This window comes from Somniosus microcephalus, chromosome 15 (assembly GCF_052327205.1).
Source record: "Somniosus microcephalus isolate GS21.2 chromosome 15, FLI_Smic_1.0, whole genome shotgun sequence".
Classification (NCBI taxonomy): Eukaryota; Metazoa; Chordata; class Chondrichthyes; order Squaliformes; family Somniosidae; genus Somniosus; species Somniosus microcephalus.
Window position 1 is genome coordinate 94,093,955 of NC_141001.1, and position 20,364 is coordinate 94,114,318.

A 20,364-nucleotide genomic window follows, 5' to 3' on the forward strand; every position below is an offset into this window, starting at 1 on the left:
TTGACCAGGTGATGCGGAAAGAGTTACAGCTCCCATTAGAAGAATCTGTCTTCTGGACGGATAGCACGACGGTGCTGAAGTATATAGAGAATGAGAAGATACGCTTCAAGACCTTCGTAGCAAACAGAATCTCATCCATTAGAGAAGCTACACAACCATCTCGATGGAGGTATGTAAACACCTCATTAAACCCAGCAGATCAAGCCCCACGGGGATTGAAGGCTGAAAACTTCATGAGGAGTGAAACTTGGATACAAGGCCCAAGTTATCTGCTGGAAACAGAGAGATCATGGCCAGAAAGACCAGATATGCCAAGTCAGATTGCTGAAGACGACGTCGAAGTCAAGAGATCAGTCACAGTAAATCTCATAACTACGAAAGAGAACTTTGACACAGTGAACAAGCTTGTTAACCATTTCTCAGGATGGCACCAGTTGAGGAAAGCAGTTGCATGGGTTCTAAGGTTGAAAGAGTTGCTGCTACACCTGAGCGGTAAGAGAAAAGAGTATCGAGCCACTATCCATCAGTCTGAAAGTAACCCTGATAAGCAGAGAATGCTTCTACAGCAATATATGCACCAGCACAAGACCACATTGGGTAAGAATTCATTGACCGTGGAGGATTTGGCCAAGGCTGAGATGGAGATAGTTTGATTCAGTCAAAGACAAAGATATCCAGAAGAAATCGAAGCTTTACAGCGAAATACTCCAATCAAGAAAGGTAGTCATATCTACAAGCTGGACCCTACACTGCAAGATGGAGTACTGAGGGTGGGAGGGCGACTAAACAAATCTGCTATGCCAGAGGAGGCCAAGCATCCTGCTATCCTTTCTAAGGACCTCCGGGTTGCTACTCTCATCCTTCAGCATATACACCAGAGTATTGGACACAGTGGGAGGAATCACGTGCTTGCGAAGCTAAGACAAAGATACTGGATTCCAGGAGCTAATTCTGTGATAAGAAAAATACTCTCTGAATGCATTGTTTGCAGACGGTTACACGCTAGAGCTGGGGAGCAGAAAATGGCAGACCTGCCTGAAGACTGTTTGTTACCAGACAAGCCCCCATTTACAAACGTAGGGGTGGACTATTTCGGGCCTTTCGAGGTAAAACGAGGACGGAGCCTTGTCAAGAGATATGGTGTGCTTTTCACTTGTTTGACCATCAGAGCAGTTCATATTGAGGTGGCACACACGCTTGACACTGATTCCTGTATTAACGCCCTGCGGCGCTTTGTCTGTAGAAGAGGACAGGTGTCCATTATGCGTTCTGATAATGGCACTAATTTTGTCGGAGCGGAGAGAGAACTACGGGAAGCTATTGAAGGTTGGAATCAGCTTAAAATACAGGAAGCCATGATGCAAACAGGAATTAAGTGGATCTTCAATCCACCGGCTGCATCCCACCATGGAGGTGTCTGGGAAAGACAGATACGCACCGTAAGAAAACTACTCAGTTCTGTACTGAAGCTGCAAGTGCTTGACGACGAGGGACTTCAAACCGTTCTGTGTGAGGTTGAAGCCATCATTAATGACCGACCGATAACTAAGACATCAGATGATCCCAATGACCTCGAAGCCCTGACTCCGAACCACCTGTTGTTGTTGAAAACACAGCCAGTCATGCCCCCGGGAGTCTTCAAAAAGGAAGATCTGTATGCCCGTCGGAAGTGGAGGCAAGTTCAGTATATGTCAGACCTTTTCTGGACCAGATGGACAAGAGAATACTTACCTCTGCTACAGGAGCGTCAAAAATGGTCCAAAATAAAGAGGAACTTCATTGTCGGAGACATCGTCTTAATCGTGGATGATTCAGCCCCTAGAAATTCTTGGTTGATGGGAAAAATAATTAAGACCATGCCAGACTCCAGAGACGTTCGTCGCGTTTGTTTGCAAACCAAGACCAGTACCCTGGAAAGACCGATCACAAAGCTCTGCCTGCTACAAGAAGCAGCGTGAAAGGTTCCTGAACAAAAAAAGTGGACATTTATATTGTAAATATGTTGAACTCATTAGTTTATGACTCTTAAGAATGTTTGAGTAATTGATATGCTTCATGTGCCTAGTCAATTAGGGGCCGGAATGTAAGAGTCATGAAAGTTTAAGAAAGAAAATACTTTAAAATATTGGTTAAATAGTATAATAGTTAATTTACCTGACTGACTTATTGTATTGAGAAACCCCCTATTTTCTTGTTCCAGTAGTATAGTCTGAGATACCCCCTTTATTCTTGCTACAATGGTACAGTCCTTAAGATTGTCACATGGTATCCAGCCATTTTACAGTTCAAGCTGCACGAGGCTGGAGAGAAGGTAAAGGCTTTTGAGGGCTGGAGCAATACAGTTTTTGACCGTGTTCATTTAAACGTGTTTTGCTTTGTAATTCTGTTTGTAAGGTGTTACAGTAAACAGTTTAAAGACAAAGTTACGTTTTGGAACGTTTTATTTCGACACGCGTCTACTCGTTGTTAAAAGCCTCAAAGCTCAGTGGCTGCACGTTTGGAAATTACGAAGCGCCACTACAGTCATCGACCTGAAACGTTAACTCTGTTTCTCTTTCCACGGATGCTGCCTGGCCTGCTGAGTGTTTCCAGCATTTTCTGTTGTTATTTCAGATTTCTAAAATCCACAGTATTCTGCTGTCGTGTTAGGTGAGAGAAAGTCTGGGTTTAAAATGTTTGGCGATTCTAGGAGCAAGGAAAAGCTGAGGCAGATAAGAAATTCCTTGATTTTTAAGGTCCCAGAAAAGAGTGAGTTAGAATAGGAATCTTGATTTCAACAAAGTAAGAATTTAGGAATGAGGCAGTGTATGTAGGACGGCCTATTTGAACTTGGAAGAAATGCGAGAGGAGCATTCAGAGGAGAGTGATCATAGGTGTGTCTATAAAATATAACAGAAAATTATTGTGTCCAAAAAGAATGTGTTCAGTTAAATCAATAAAATCATGTAAGGATTGACATAAGAAAACTACTAGGCACTTGGTCTAAGCGTTAAACAAAGCTTTAATCAACTGTTTTACAACATGGAGGTCTAGTTGTGTCCTTCACTAGTTCCTGTTAAGAATGTCCTGCGCAAGCTGGGCTCGTGCCCGAGTATTTATACTCTCCCTGGACAGCGCCACCCGCAGGCCGCTCAGTATTATTTCATAAGTCTTTCTTTCATGAATGACTGATTCATGCCGTGGGTCAGCAGCACAACTGTTTGCCAGACGGAAGGTGGGAGCAGAGGTCTTGTACCTGATACATACTGTAAGCGCCCAGCCTGGGAGTCCTTACACAGGTAGTGCTGGTGATGCAGAATGCTACCATTGCCCCAGGGTCTGAGCCTCATTACATGTCTGAACTTTACATGCATGGAGACAAAGGGCTGAATTTTAGGACACAAATTGGGTTGGTTGGGTTCGGGTCAGATGTAAAAATTAAAAAAATCCGAACCCTGATCCTAACAATTTAAATATGTTAATGAGGCTGGCAGCCTCTGACTTAACCTGCCTTGCAGGTTTTACAGTGGGCGGCCGGGTTTCCCAGGCCTCGAAAAACCCGGCAGCTAAAGAGAGACGAGAACAGCTTTGGGCAGAAGGTTAAGTGCCTGCACAGCACTGCTTGTCGGATAGGAGGAGCCAGGAGTGCTTCCCCCTGGCCTACAGAGCTCTCTGCCCCAGCAGACTCCTCCCCACTATACAAAGGTCCTGGGAATCGTGGGTTGTACCCCTCGCCCCCCCCCCGGGCTCTGAACTCCCTCCTCAGGATCAGACCTACCCAATCCTGTGGCCTGCTCTAGAGTCCTCCCCGCCCGACTGGAAGCCAAACCTGTCAGACAGGCTGACTTTTGGGCAGGGGATATGTCAGGGCCACAAGGCGCACACCGTGGTGTTAATACTCCACAGCACGCAGGAAAACCCAGATTTCCAGGTCTGAAACTCCACCCTCTGCATACGTAAACTGCCCCTCTTAATATACAGGCCAAAGCTTCCCAGCCCTGCATTTCCCACCAATTCAGATCTATAAGGAGACATCATTGGTGAGCACCTGTAAAAAGACAGCCGGCATACAACTAGGAGAAGACCCTTCCTGGGCTTCTCAAAGATGTGCTGTATGACTTAATGGCCCAGAAATTCGGGTCAGGGGCTTCCCGCGGGTGCAAGCCCCGATCTGCACTTACCTTGCGCGCTGGCTGTTGAGCTGTGGGCTCCCGTGGAATTCCGATCCGGGGCCTGGTCCAGCTGCCGGTGCGCAGTGCTTGCGTATCCCAGGGGCGCAGTTAGTTCGATGCGTCCCCTGGGATCACGTGGGCCATGGGCAGCCAATCGGAGCAGGGAATGCTCCATTCATAACTCTGACAGGAAGTGCTGTCAAGACTTATAAATACTACGGCCCCAAAATAGTACTACACCTTCAAATAAATTTTAAAAAACCATCACATTTTTTAAATAAACTATAAATTATATGAAATAACTATTTTAAACAATAATATAAATTTTTGAAAAAATAATTTTATATTCTAACGGGGCTAAAAATAAACTTACCTTGCTTTAAAGTATTTAAAAATAATAAACCTGTGGAAAAAATGTTTTAATTTTAATTAATTCACCGCTTACCTTGTAAAAAGCAGGCCTTATGCCTGCTTTTTACATTTCTAAATTCTGCAGGCTTACGTTCCCGGAGAAACCTGTAAAAAAAAAACTAAGTTTGATGCGCACGCGCAGCCTCCCCCGCGCACGCATTCGACCTCTGAACCCCTTCGTTCAGAGGAACGCAAGTGCCGGTTTCCCGCGCATGCGCAGTGCATGCAGGAAACCGGCACTTCCATCGGGCCTACGGGTGAGTACCCCGTGCGTACTCACCGGTGGAGACCCGAATTTCTGGGCCATTAGCATCAGTGTTCTCAGATCATTCAGAAATGCGAGGTTATGCCTATCAGGAAAGGGTGAACAGGCTGCGACTCTTTTCTCTTGAAAAGTGAAGGCTGAGGGGTGACCTAATAGAGGTGTTTAAAACTATGAAAGGTTTTGATAGAGTAGACACTTGGGGGGAAGAGCAAAACTAGAGGCCATCAATATAAGATAGTCACCAAGAAATCAAATAGGGAAATCAGAAGAAACTTCTTTACCCGGAGAGCGGTGGGAATGTGGAACTCGCTACCACAGGGAGTGGTTGAAGCAAATAGTTTTTATTTCTTTGTTCCTGGGATGTGGGTGTCACTGGCAAGGCCAGCATTTATTGCCCATCCCTAATTGCCCTTGAGCGTATCGATGCATTTAAGGGGAGGCTAGATAAGTATACGAGGGAGAAGGAAATAGAGGGTTATGCTGCTAGAGTTAGATGAGGGAGGATGAGAGGAGGCTCGTGTGGTGCCAGCATGGGCTGGTTGGGCCTGTTTCTCTGCTGTATATTCTATGTAATTCTATCTCGTTTCTTTGCTGTCTTTGGGTTAATTGAGATGAATTACTCTAGTGCTGTTGCACTGCAGCTTATTCCTTCTTTAATTGAGTTTGTTTGTCTCTTTTTCACATAGCATTCAATAAAGCTTCACCGTGATTGGTAACAGATGCCTCTGCATAGGCTGGGCATTCCGTTGGGAATTTCTCTTTCCCCGGGAGACCTGGAGGATGAGGAAAATTGAGCAGAAGATAATTGAATGCAACTACACCTACCCAAGGAGCTGTGTGTACAGACTGCTACACCTATTATATCTATTACTTAGATATATCTGAAGAGCTGAGGGCTTTTCACCACTTATGTTTCACCAGAGAGGCAGTCATGTAACTTTGACAGCACCTGCAGCCAGAACTCCAAATTTCTCCAATGAATGGGATAACTGCACATGGTAGTGTAAGTCATCACTTTCTTGAACTTTTAAGGAACTGCACCTGCACCTTTAAGCTCTTGTCCTAGAGTACCCAACCCATTTTTGGTAGTCTGCATGCTCCCAGCACATGGCCTAATCTATAATGGGAGCCCACGAGCTGTATGTAAACGAAAGAGCCCTACGAGTTCCCCTTCCTGTGCCGGTAATGTGGAACGCCCCTGTGAACTGATGGGTGTGCTCCCAGCAGAATTTCAGTCCTATTGCGTATAATGATGCGCAGGGAAACATTACATTTTCATCACATGGGGAAAAATGAGTTTGGGTTTAGTGATATCGCCGATGATACTCAACAGCAGTCATCAATCTTCATTATGCTTGGAATGCAAGTCTGGTGCAACTGCCATAGCAAATTACAACATAATAGCTGTGCAGAGCCTTATGAATTTCCTATAAATTAACTTGTTGGCATTGATGAAATAGAGAAAGGGCAAAATGAGGTACAATGAAATAGATATCAGAAGGGCATGGACCTTAAGAGAACTGGTCCAAAAGGTGATAGATGCAATTCAGTAAGCATAAAATAATGAGTATGGGAGTAATAAATCATAACACAGTTTGTGTTATGTGGGAAATGATTTGGAAAGAGATTTCAGGCTTATATAGTGAATACATCTACTAAATTATCAGCACAGGACGGTTTAAGAGTAGAAAAGGCAATTCAGGTATGAGTCTATAATAGAAGAAGGACAAATCAAAAGAACAAAAGCAAAATACTGCAGATGCTGGAAATCTGAAATAAAACCAGAAAATGTTGGAAATACTCAGCAGGTCAGGCAGCATCTGTAGAGAGAGAAACAGAGTTAACGTTAACTCTGTTTCTCTCTCTACAAATCAAAAGAAGTTGTCTTGTCGATGTATAAGGCAGTGTTCAGCTATCAACTGGAGTACTGTGTCCAATTTTGGCCGTCTAATCTTCGGAAGGATATTACTAACCTTGAAAGGTTGCAGTGCTGAGCAGCCTGGATGATTCCGAGTGTAAGGAATTTAAATTATTAAACGTGAAAGAAGCTCTTTTGCTTTGGAAAAAATGGAGACTTTGAGGTAATCTAATTGAAGTTTTCAAGCTTCTGAAGGAAAGTGATAACGTTTATCCAAGCAAATTGTTCATTTGTGAGGAAGGAATCAAATACAGTTCCCACCGCTTATGCCAGGTACGTTCGTGCGAATGCGATCTGCCCGCTATATGTGATGTCCGGTATAACGGCCATTAAAAAGATAAATGTATTGTAGTCATTCTCCCCAAAATACCTTGTTCGAAATCAATGTAATCCCCGTGCTAGAAATTAGATCAGCTGCACTCATCCAGTGATAGTTTCAGCTTTAACCTCTTTACCCAGAGGGTGGTTGGAATGTGGAACTCGCTACCACAAGGAGTAGTTGAGGCGAATACCATAAGTGCATTTAAGGGGAGGCTAGATAAGCACATGAGGGAGAAAGGAATAGAAGGATATGCTAATAGGGTTAGATGAAGTAAGGTGGGAGGAGGCTCGCGTGGAGCATAAACACCGGCATAAGCCAGTTGTGTCGAATGGCCTGTTTCTGTGATGTAAATTCTATGAAAAAAAATTTGTGAACAGGGTGACCCAACATGGGCGGCAAGCTAATGGTGGCTGGTTCCTATTCCCAGCTGACGGTGACTGTCTCAGTCCCAGCTGACCATGGCCCAGGTCCCATTCGCAGCTGACCGTGACCGAGGTCTTAGTCCCAGCTGACCATGGCCCAGGTCCCATTCCCAGCTGACCATGGCCCAGGTCCCATTCCCAGCTGACCATGGCCCAGGTCCCATTCCCAGCTGACCGTGGCCCAGGTCCCATTCCCCGCTGACCATGGCCCAGGTCCCATTCCCCGCTGACGGTGACTGGCTCTCAGTCCCTGCTGACCGTGGCCCAGGTCCCATTCCCAGCTGATCATGGCCCAGGTCCCATTCCCAGCTGACCGTGGCCCAGGTTCCATTCCCAGCTGACCGTGGCCCAGGTCCCATTCCCCGCTGACAGATTTCTCCATAAGCCGGTCCAGCTCAGACAACTACAGCTACACCAGGATGACATGTAAAGAAAGCAATTTGTCACAGGAGGTTTAGAGCACCCATAATCTGCAGGGCTGACATCAATCATTGGCTTACCTGCCAATAAGCCACTGGCCTTGAGTTTGCTGCCCAAAATAAATGGAGCAGTAAAAACTCTACAGCCGGTGACTTTGGAATTGACGTAAATGCAAATGGTTAATGGTTTTCTTTTTTTGGTCAATATAAGCGACTGTCCATTTTAAATGTGGACGTTTTAAGTGGTGGGGACTGTACCAGAGAATGCAAGTTAAAATGATGTGTTAAGAGTAAGAGGGGAAGCTGGGGAACTTTTTCCCAAAGGGTAATGGACTTGTCGAATAAGCTATCAGGGAAGGCCGTTAAAGCAGATAGTATAAATGGATCCAGAAGATAAATGGAGGAGCTTCTGGAGATAAAGAGGACTGAGGGAGATGGTGAAAAAAATGGTAACGAGAGCTGACTTCCGGTAATGGGATAGACTTATGGGATATAATGGCATTTTTCTGCTCCTTAAATACTATTGTTGACAGAGTTCAATTGTGAATAAAACCGTTACCAAACAGGTCCGAATTGTTCCATTATCTACTCAGGAATTGCAACATTTTCCTACCTGACTTGGCTGGACTCAGTTGTAAACAATCCGTAAAGAAATACAAATAATCCGACCAGGGCAGCAGGAATAAGCATCCCGGTATACCATCCCAGCCATGCAAAATACAGGCCGATCTTTTCGCCAAAGTATCGCCTATAGTGAATAACACAAAAGCATTAGCATTGTTTAACATGGTGCTGAACTCTGCCTTCTGTCAAAGATTGGAGGAATGAAAACGATTGCTAAGTGATGTAAACTAGCATATGCAAATATGTAACGAGAATGTTGGAAGAATTACACACCTAAAGAGAAGAGTCAAAAAGGTGCTGAGGAAGCTTTATTTCATAGACTACAATAAACCATTAGAAATATAAATATACATAAATTCTTCTTGTAGTCTAGGTTGCTCTCATCTCCTACCTGCTCAACTTATATTACCTGTTCCTTTGGTCCTATGATTTTTGAGCACTTGATGTGTTGCAACATACATTGGGCCAGATCTTGCTGGAAAAATAATGGCATGTTAACGACGCATGTCGTTATTAATGATCACATCAGCCAATAAGTTCAGGGGATCAAGAGATACTTCGCTGAGTTGCGAATCTTCAGAACTTGCTGATCGATTTACGCCGCTCCGCCATTTGCTTCGCACAAACGGCATCTCGCCTTTAGCCTCCCTGTTATTTTTAAGAACTTGCTGGGTTTGCACATTAATTGCCCATTAAACTCGCCACAGAAAATTAGGGTTGGAACTTAACAACCCAAGTACCTTTGTACAGTAATGACACGATTATTGCTAATGCAATGCCAATCAATCCCTCCGGCCCAGGAAAGGAACAATTTAAACTATTGAATCTCATTCCTACAGGTAGTAAGTAAATTATTGTTAGAGATTTTTAAAACTTGAACTTTTAAATTGTACTTTTTCTTCTTACTTTTCCTTTCTGTCTCTTTTTCTCTCTCTCTCTTAATCCAATCTTTCTTTCCCTCTCTTTATTTATCTTTTGTGACCATATTTGACTCTAATTCACCCTTCTCCGTTGTTCCTGTTTCTTTCTCAATCCTTAAATCTCATTGGTTAAGGAGATACACTGTTGGTTCCGCCGTTCACTAAGGTCCCAGATGCACCGTTGCCCTTGGCTCGCCGTTATCAGCTCGCACTTCCAGCAAGGTACGCTGCAAAAAAAGTTCGAGCTCAAGAGTGCAGGAAACATTTTAACTAACGGCACATCTGTGAGATGCCCCACTCCAGCAAGATTTGGCCCAATTAAGTTTTACATTTTCAAAATATTCAAATCTTTGCTTTCCCTACCCTATGTTTTGCTGTAACTTCAACACGTATAGTATTATGCAATCTTGAACAAACACACTACAGTAGTTCAGGCATTGTGCAGTTGATGAATGCACTGTCTATCTGTTGTTTAACATGTTAAAACAAGCTGAGGCAAGCCATCTTCACCTGTGAGAGCAATACATATTAGTGCTGTGTAAATATAGTTTTGCTTAATATTTCAACCTGATAGGAAATCACATTATTCTTATTTTTTAATTTTATACCACTCTAAAACTATTATTTTCTTTTTCTAATCAATTTAATGATGGTATACTTTAACGTCATATCCATGACCAAGTGAAGGTCATTGTGTTTATTTCAACTGAATGGGGTAATTTTATGCAAAGAAGACATCATTTTGATCAAATAAAGTCCTTATATATTAGAATTGATGTTCCTTTAATATTTACACTTCAAATACTGTACAGTAAGAACCCCATTTCCTTTTAGTTCACTTGACCATTGGATATTGGGTACTACATTTTGAAATGTGTGCAACATACTGTAGCTTGTTGCTGTAACTACAATTATTAAAGTCGCAGATTTTAGGACGCAAAGATCAAGCACAGTTTAGAGAAAGTTTGTTCCAACAGTGTAAAAGCATCCTGGAAGTGATGCTATCTCCTGAAAGTGACAATTCTCATTTCACTGCACTTGGGAATCAAACTATCAATCTGACTCCTGGGTTCGACTGCCACTTTCATTACAATGTGCACTCAAAACCATTTTGCCATCAATGCTAAAGTAACAGTGTAACAGCAGCCTAAATACATAAGTATTAGTAAGAATGTATTCACCATCAATTCAAGTAATCAGGGCCAGTATTTCTATAAGGTGATACCACAACACTTCTCTTCAGTGTCGGTGAGGGGAGAAATTCAGTATGGCCCCATTTTGGGGGCGGTAACTTTTGAAAGCTGGGAAACCTAGCACCAAGTGCTAATGATACCCAGCTTTTTAAAAAATTTGGTTTTAGCGCTCGAGGAAGGAAGCGCTAAAGGACGCAGGCGGGGCAGCAGTGGTGCAGCGCTGCTGAGATCCGAGGCTCCTTCCCTTCTGTAAAGAGAAGGCCCATCACTGCAGGCTCTGCATTGGGACCAGTTAGCTGGTCCCTGACGGCGGCCGTGATCCGGCCTGATCAGCCCCACGCACTCCAGCAGAGTGCCGGGCTGATCGAGCGCGGCCCGAGAGAAGTAAAAAGAATTGAACAAAAAACATTTCAGAAATTTAGGTACTTACCTCAGCAACCTCCCCTTTAACTTACGCCCCCAAAGCGTCCGGCCGCCTGATCAATGCCTCCTGCGGCTGTCAGTGTCATCCTGCAGGGGGTGGAACCGAAGTCCGGGTCGGGGGGCGCTACGCACGGCAATGACGTCACGATCTCCAGGCAAAGGAGATCGTGGCGCAAAGTTTTACCGCCGCCGCAAACCTCTCACCGAAGTTCACGGGAGTCGTTCATCTTGCCGCACCCGGGCAGTAAGTCGTTAGCGCCCCGTTATCTCCCCCAAAGTCTTTTACCAGAGCTTAAATATCTATGCTCTAACTGAGTCACACTTCTTAAGCAGGCTGTAAGCAAAGAAATGCCAGGGCTATTATTTTGATGGTCTATGCTTTGCTAAGGAAGATTCATGAAGGGCTAGGAGGAGCACACAATCTCAATCATTCAGCTATGAGCTTTTCATTGAGGAAAGATGCTAAAGTAGAACAAAGATCATTCAACAACTGCCACGGCCCATCTATGCTCACAGATAGATCTGTCACTGGAAGTAGATAATCCTTTAAAAGACCACTGCAATTAGACATTGAATGCACACATTTACAATGTAAAAGAAATGGTGTTCTGCAAATTTAAAATTTAAACAAGAAAAATAGACTCTGCTTCCATTTTGATTGGCAGTTCTTAAATTGTACAAACATAAAGGCCTAGAAATTCAGTAAGGCGCTGCAAGCTTTGCGCCCAGTTACCGCCTAAAGAGGGTTTCTGCGCCAGTATAGGAGGTTGCGCTGATATTGAGCTCGGCAGTAATGGCGGCGGTAGCTGGTAGCGCTGCGCCGGCACCGATGACGTCATCGGTGTGCGCAGTGCCCCGTTTCCGCCCCGATGCCGGCCCGACGCCCATATTCAGTTGCCGCTGCCTCCTCCGTGGCGGCCACTACTAACATCCGGAGACCAGGGCCTTACTGCAGCCTTAGTGGGGCGCATAAAGGTGGAGGTGCGGCTGGCCGCTTTTTCGGCAGCCGCCTGCCCGCACCTCCTTCCCCGGCCTCCTCCACCACCCCCCCCCGCGGCATTGCCGGCTGCTTTCCGCGAGCCCGGCACTTCTCCGTGGTGCCGGGCTCATTTGCCGGCACAATCCAGCGGCGATCTCCCCGTTGCAGGCACCTCCACCTTAAGAGAAGGAGGAGGCCTGCAGTACCGCAGCCTGCCGCACCGCATCGGGTGGCGCAGCGGCACTTAGAGCGCTGAAATTCAGTTTCTGCACCCCAAGCGGGGGCGGGCACACCCTGGAATAGCGGCCGGTTCCGACTTGGGGCGCAAAAAGCGAATATCGGACGGTCGCACATGGCTCCGCGCCCAGCACTAACTTTTGGCCGTTAGCCAGCTGGCGGGGCCAGTGTGAATTTCTAGGCCAAAGCATTTAACCCTTTTTCACTCAAAACAACAAAATACAGCCCCTATCCCTTTCATTATAACTTCTTCAATGCACGATATTGAATTTTTATTGAGTTTACTTCCTAAGAAATGTGTTACGGTACAGCAATATTACTGCTTCGGGATCTTGTCCCCCTCTCTATACGATGTCCTGCGTTCCACCAGTCAGTCTCCTCACTCTAGAGAGAATGGATCTCATTTTATCCCCATTTGTGTTGGAACAAATCATATCTTATGCTTGTATTATCATACACAGTTATTTTATATCTAGATAATGAAAAATAACAATGAAAACTAAGTGGTAGTTGTTGGTGATGAATTACCATCTCCTCTACTTTTGCATCTTTCTTATTTATTCATTCACAGGATTTGGGCATCGCTGGCTGTGGTAAACCACTTTTATCGTTACACTATAGTTATCACTGTTGTATTGTTATCACCGTTATCACTGTTGTATCACGATACGAGGTTGCCTCTTGTCGCGCTGTTATACCTGGGCTGACCACCTCCGACTCCGCCCATGGCTCCACCTACCTGCCCAGGTATAAAGGTAGTCGACTGGCTGGTATTCCTCCTTGTTGGACCCGATCACCCACGAGGGTGGGCTCTGTTATTTAGTCAATAAAAACCTTTAGTTACGTTCCTAACTCGTCGCTTTTTATTGGACGAATTGATAGGTATATCAATTTTATTGACTAAATTTTAAAGATGTCTACTACTGGCCAGCCAGAAGCCCTCCCAGAAGCACAGCCACACCAGCCGGCTTGGCTGCAAGCCCTCAAACCACCGTACCTGGATCTAAACCCACAGGCAGCAAACGCAGCCCTCAACTTCAAACACTGGCTGGACTGCTTCGAATCCTACCTGGAAGAATCCGGCGCCCCGCAGAGATCCAAACTAAGACTTCTGAACGCCCAAGCGAGCCCGAGAGTATACGCACTCATACAGGACACGACTACGTACGAGGCCGCTATCAACCTACTGAAACAGCAGTACCACAGCCCGGTAAATTACATGTACACCAGGCACCTCCTAAGATCCCGCCCGCAACAGCCAGGAGAGTCTGTAGCTGAATTTTTACGGGCGCTAAGAGCACTCGGCAGGAACTGTGACTTTAAAGCGGTGACGGCTGTTGAAAATACGGAAGATAATATCCGCGATGCCTTTGTGAAAGGCCTACGGTCCGACTACTCACGGCAAAGACTGCTTGAAGCTAAAGACCTCGACCTGGACAAAGCTGAAGCCCTCGCTCTCTCCCTGGAGGTGGCCCATCAGGACCAGGAGGCGTTTTCCAGGTACTGCTCGCGACCCTGGGACTCGGGCCCGACCCCTACCGCAATACCCTTCGCAGCGCCGCCCCCGGGACCTACCCCGACCCCGACCGCAATACCCTTCGCAGCGCCGCCCCCGGGACCTACCTCAGCGTCGGCGTCCCGGACCCGACCGGGCCCGCCACCCCCGGTACCGGCTCCGACATCGGGCACCTGCGATCGGGCCGCCGGCTGCTTCTTTTGCGGCCAGGAGAAGCACCCGAGGTCGCGCTGCCCAGCCAGGAACTCTACCTGCACAACCTGCAGGAAGAAAGGCCATTTCTCTAAGGCCTGCAGGAGCGGATCTTCAGAGGCCAGCAGTGCCTCATGCGAACTGTGGGGGCGGCCATCTTCTTTCACGGCAACTGAGGCCAGTATCCCCACACGTGAGTCATGGGGGCGGCCATCTTTGATCAAGGCAACCGACCCCAATAGTGCCTCATGTGAGTTATGGGGGCAGCCATCTTCTCCGCCATTTTGTCCTACCTCGTGGGAGACGCCATTTTACCCACCACGCCCGACTGCCACCGGGCCCCCGGACCCGACGACCGCCTCGCCCGCAGACGACAACGACTCGCTTACCTACACGCTAGCCTCCGTCACTCTGGATCAAGCCCGCCCACACCACCTGTCCAAGTCGATGATGGACATCAAAGTAAACGGCCACGCCACGACCTGCCTGTTCGACAGCGGAAGCACGGAGAGCTTCATCCACCCAGACACGGTGAGCCACTACTCCCTCCCTGTCCTGCCAACGCGCAACCGAATCTCGATGGCATCGAGGTCCCACGCCACGGACATTAGCGGCTACTGTGCTGTGACCTTGTCGGTTAAGGGTACAGAGTATAAAAACTTTAAACTCCTCGTCCTCCCCCAGCTCTGCGCTGCCGTCCTACTAGGGCTGGACTTCCAATCCCACCTCCAAAGTGTAACCCTAGCATACGGTGGACCCCTCCCCCCACTCACAGTCGACAACCAGCGAAGGTTAAACCGCCCACCGCGTAACACCTGCAGCCTATCCACCCTCAAGGTGCCGCCACCTTCCCTGTTCGCTAACCTCACCCCCGACTGCAAACCCGTCGCTACCAAGAGCAGGCGGTACAGCGCTGGGGACAGAGCTTTCATTAGCTCTGAGGTGCAGCGTCTCCTGAAGGAGGGCATCATCGAGGGGAGCAACAGCCCCTGGCGTGCCCAGGTCGTGGTCGTTAAGACCGGCGATAAAAATCGCCTGGTCATCGACTACAGCCAGACCATAAACAGATACACCCAGCTGGACGCATACCCCCTTCCCCGCATATCTGACATGGTCAATCAGATTGCACAATACCGCGTATTCTCGACCATCGACCTTAAGTCGGCCTACCACCAACTCCCTATCCACCCCGAGGACCGCCAGTACACCGCCTTCGAGGCGAATGGGCGCCTATACCACTTCCTTAGGGTCCCCTTCGGTGTCACCAACGGGGTCTCGGTCTTCCAAAGGGAGATGGACCGGATGGTTGACCAGAACGGACTGCAGGCCACATTCCCCTATCTAGATAACGTCACCATCTGCGGCCGCGACCGGCAGGACCCCTCCCCCACTGCCCTAAGGCACTTAAGAGAACCCTGGGGCTCTTCGCCTACTATGCCCAATGGGTGCCCAATTATGCGGACAAAGCCAGACCCCTCATGAAGTCCACATCCTTCCCCCTTACGGAGGAAGCGTGCGCAGCCTTCTCCCTCATTAAGGGAGACATTGCCAAGGCCACTATGCACGCAGTGGATGAGTCCATCCCCTTCCAAGTCGAGAGCGATGCATCCGACTTCGCCCTAGCCGCCACCCTTAACCAGGAGGGGAGACCGGTGGCCTTCTTCTCAAGGACCCTACAGGGCCCTGAGATCCGACACTCGTCGGTCGAGAAAGAGGCCCAGGCGATTGTGGAGGCGGTACGACGCTGGAGGCACTACCTGGCAGGCAAACGATTTACCCTCCTTACCGACCAACGTTCGGTCGCTTTTATGTTTAATAACAAGCTGAGGGGCAAAATCAAGAATGACAAGATCTTGAGGTGGAGAATCGAGCTCTCCACCTACGATTATGATATCTTGTACCGGCCAGGTAAGCTGAACGAACCCCCCGATGCTCTGTCACGAATTACATGCGCCAGCGCGCAAAGTGATAGACTTCAGACCCTCCACAACGACCTCTGCCACCCCGGGGTCACCAGACTTTACCACTTCATTAAGGCCCGCAACCTGCCCTACTCCATCGAGGAGGTCAGGACCATAACCAGGAACTGCCAGACCTGCGCCGAGTGCAAACCGCACTTCTTTAGGCCGGACAGAGCAAGCCTGATCAAGGCCACCCGCCCCTTCGAGCGCCTGAGCATCGACTTTAAGGGGCCCCTCCCGTCCTCTGACCGTAATGTGTACTTCCTCAACATTGTTGATGAGTACTCCCGTTTCCCCTTTGCCTTCCCCTGCCCAGACATGACCAGTACCACGGTCATTAAATGCCTGAACGACCTCTTCGCCTTGTTCGGGTTCCCAAACTATATACATAGTGACCGGGGCTCCTCTTTCATGAGCGAGGAACTCCGTCAGTTCCTACTAGCGAGAGGTATTGCAGCAAGTAGGACCACCAGCTACAACCCCCAAGGGAACGGCCAGGTGGAAAGAGAGAACGCGACGGTATGGAAGGCCGTCCTCTTAGCCTTAAAGTCTAAGGGCCTCCCAACCTCCCGCTGGCAGGAAGTCCTCCCGACAGCGCTGCACTCCATCCGGTCACTACTTTGCACTGCCGTTAACGCCACCCCCCATGAACGAATGTTTGTTTTCCCCAGGAAGTCGACTACGGGAACCACTCTACCAACCTGGCTGACCTCTCCGGGGCCCGTCTTGCTGCGAAAGCACGTGAGGGCCCATAAAACAGACCCCCTGGTCGAAAGGGTGAACCTCCTGCACGCCAACCCCCAGTACGCCTACGTGGCTTACCCAGACGGGCGGGAGGACACTGTCTCCTTACGAGACCTCGCACCCTCGGGCACTCCGGAGACACCACCTTTACCCCCCCCCACCACCCCCCCAATTCCAGCCCAGGTAGACGGCATGCCGGAACCCCACGAGCCTTCGCCGACCACGCAGACACCAGCACTAACACCGGATAATGCAGCACCGCCGCTGCGACGATCGGAGAGGCTTACGAGGCCTCCGGACAGACTGACATACCAGAACTGGTAGTACACTTCACCCCGCCGGACTCAAATCTAAACAAGGGGTGAATGTGGTAAACCACTTTTATCGTTACACTATAGTTATCACTGTTGTATTGTTATCACCGTTATCACTGTTGTATCACGATACGAGGTCGCCTCTTGTCGCGCTGTTATACCTGGGCTGACCACCTCCGACTCCGCCCATGGCTCCACCTACCTGCCCAGGTATAAAGGTAGTCGACTGGCTGGTATTCCTCCTTGTTGGACCCGATCACCCACGAGGGTGGGCTCTGTTATTTAGTCAATAAAAACCTTTAGTTACGTTCCTAACTCGTCGCTTTTTATTGGACGAATTGATAGGTATATCACTGGCAAGGCTAGCATTTATTGCCCATCCCTAATTGCCCTTGAGAAGGTGGTGGTGAGCCGCCTTCTTGAACCGCTGCAGTCCGTGTGGTGAAGGTACTCCCACGGTGCTGCTAGGGACGGAGTTCCAGGATTTTGACCCACCAACGACGAAGAGAGGGCGATATACTTCCAAGTCAGGACGATGTGTGACTTGGAGGGGAACTTGCAAGCGATGGTGTACCCATGTGCTTGCTGCCCTTGTCCTTCTGGGTGGTAGAGGTTGCAGGTTTTGGAGGTGCTGTTAAAGTAGCCTTGGTGAGTTACTGCAGTGCATCTTGTAGATGGTACACACTGCGGCCTAGAAATTGAGTTTTGGCGCAGCCAGGGCTTTAGCGCCGGAAGTTAGTGCCGGAGCTAAGTCGCGCTGGTCGGGCCCAAAATTCAATAGTTTTGCGCCCAAACGGCTGCCGGCGCTGCTGAGAGGTGTTTGCGCCTGAAAACTGGCGCTACGTGCTGAATATTGGCGCTATTCCGGCGCTGCGGCGCCCGCTGCGGTGCGGCAGGTTCGGGAAGTGCAGGCCTCCTCCTTCCCTTAAGGAGGAGCTGCCTGCACCCGGCCGCGGCCCGCGAAAATCGTTCTAAAAATGAGCCCGGCACCTCGGACAAGTGCCGGGCTTGCTTCTGTTCCGGGGGGGGGGCGGGGGGGAAGTCCGGGGAGGGAGCTGCGGCCAGGCGGCCGGCGGGAAGGCGGCCGGCCGCCGCGGGGCCTTTAATGCGCCGGCGCAAAGTCAGGTAAGACTCTGTTGCCAGAGTCTTAGTTGCGGCTGCCACGGGCGAGGCGGCCGCAACTGAATTTTGGCGCTGGGGCCCGTCGCCATGGCAACCGGGACGCTGCGCACACCGATGACGTCATCGGTGCCGGCGCAGCGCTACCGGTCTAGCGCGGCGGAAGGGCCCCAGGCAATTTCGGCGCCGGCGCCAATTGCAGCGCTAGGCCCTCTAGCGCCGCAAAAGCGGCGCTAAGGCAACTCAATTTCTAGGCCTGCATGTTTAAGTGAATGTTTAAGATGGTGGATGGAGTGCCAATCAAGCGGGCTGCTTTGTCCTGGATGGTGTCGAGCTTCTTGTGTGTTGTTGGAGCTGCAGTCATCCAGGCAAGTGGAGAGTATTCTACCACACTCCTGACTTATGCTTTGTAGAGGGTGGAAAGGCTTTGGGGAGTCAGGAGGTGAGTCACTCGCCGCTGAATACCCAGCTTCTGATCAGCTCTTGTAGCCACAGTATTTATGTAGTTGGCCCAGTTAAGTTTCTGGTCAATGACCCCCAGGATGTTGATGGTGGGGGATTCGGCGATGGTAATGCCGTTGAATGTCAAGGGGCGGTGGTTAGACTCTACCTTGTTGGAGATAGTCATTGCCTGGCACTTGTGTAGTCCAAATGTTACATGTCACTTATCAACCCAGGCCTGAATGTTGTCCAGGTCTTGCTGCATGCGGGCACAGACTGCTTCATTATCTGAGGAGTTACGAATGAAACTGAACACTGTGCAGTCATCAGTGAACATCCCCACTTCTGATCTTATGATGGAAGGAAGTTCATTGATGAAGCAGCTGAAGATGGTTGAGCCTAGGACACTGCCCTGAGGAACTCCTGCAGTGGTGTCCTGAGGCTGAGATGATTGGCCCCCAACAACCACAATCATCTTCCTTTGTGCTAGGTAAGAATCCAGCCAGTGGAGAGTTTTCCCCCTGCTCCCAATTGACTTCAATTTTAATAGGACTCCTTGATGCCACAGGCGATCAAATGTTGCCTTGCTGTCAAGAGCAGTTATTTTCACCTCACCTCTGGTATTCAGCTCTTTTGTCCATGTTTTGACCAAGACGGTGATGAGGTCTGGTGCCGAGTGGTCCTGGCGGGACCCAAACTGAGCATGGGTGAGCAGGTTATTGGTGAGTAAGTACTGCTTGACAGCACTGTCAATGACCCCTTGCATCACTCTGCTGATGATTGAGAATAGGCTAATTGGCTGGATTGAATTTCTCCTGCTTTTTGTGGACAGGATATACCTGGGCAATTTTCCACTTTGTCAGGTAGATGCCACTGTTGTAAGTGTACTGGAACAGCTTGGCTAGGCTGGTTCTGGAGCACAATTGTGTGTTCCTCTAAACCAGTGGCAAACAAAATACAGCCTGCGAATGGATTGCATCTGGCCCATCAAGGCTTGGCTTCGAACATCCACCCCACGTGACGTCAGGAGACGAGTCATTGTGTCCGAGCCAGCAGGGGAGTCATAACCAAAAACTGAGGCAGGGCATATCGAATCTGCCATTCACTGCATCAATATGTTGTTGCTATAACCTGTAAGGTTCGCAAAATTCTACAGATTCCCTCAAACCAAGAAGATTACTGTTTTAAAGAATATTGGGCTGAAAAGGGGTTTAAAGTTAAAACCCCAGGATTTTGGTTATTTTAAAAAGGACATGTCCAGGCCTGTGCAAGGCTGCGACAAAGGAATTGGGATGGGCCTCTGTAAAACAAACCGTTTGAGTATTGGCACAGGCCAAACTGTCTGGGAATGTTCTGGACCGTCTCAGTCATTCCACATAAATGACAATAGGCCTACGGAAGGACAGTTCCCGCCAAAATTACAGAGCCATCAAGAGTATGCATAATGCAGTACATGCCACTGATCCACAAAAGGGACCCTGACCCCAACAAGAGAACGACAGTTTAACCACTCAGAGAGACATCCAAAACCACTTCACACACTTAAACCAATTTCGAAGCAATCCCGAAACTAGTTTACATCAACTTAAATCAATTAAAAATAGATGGGACCAACTCGAAACTCGTTAAAGAATTTAAAACCATTAATGTTAACGAGCCCGCCCAAAATTTAACAATGGGCCAGAGAAGATTTGGCGGGCAGATAAGCAGGCCTCAATTAGTATAAACTAAAGACCTGTCTCCACAAGAAATCAGTTCGATCAGTAGTTCAATGAGTTTGATAAGTACAGTTC

The 20,364-nt window shown here is 48.4% G+C and overlaps 1 protein-coding gene across 1 annotated transcript in view; it reads right to left on the minus strand.

Moving 5' to 3' along the window:
• The window catches only part of ano3 (anoctamin 3), a 401,336-nt gene that overhangs the window by 216,357 nt on the left and 164,615 nt on the right, over positions 1-20,364 (minus strand). Inside the window, exon 12 of the mRNA XM_086008127.1 lies at positions 8,522-8,656. Coding sequence (XP_085864253.1) covers positions 8,522-8,656 — 135 coding nt within the window. The remainder of the gene's footprint in view (positions 1-8,521; positions 8,657-20,364) is intronic.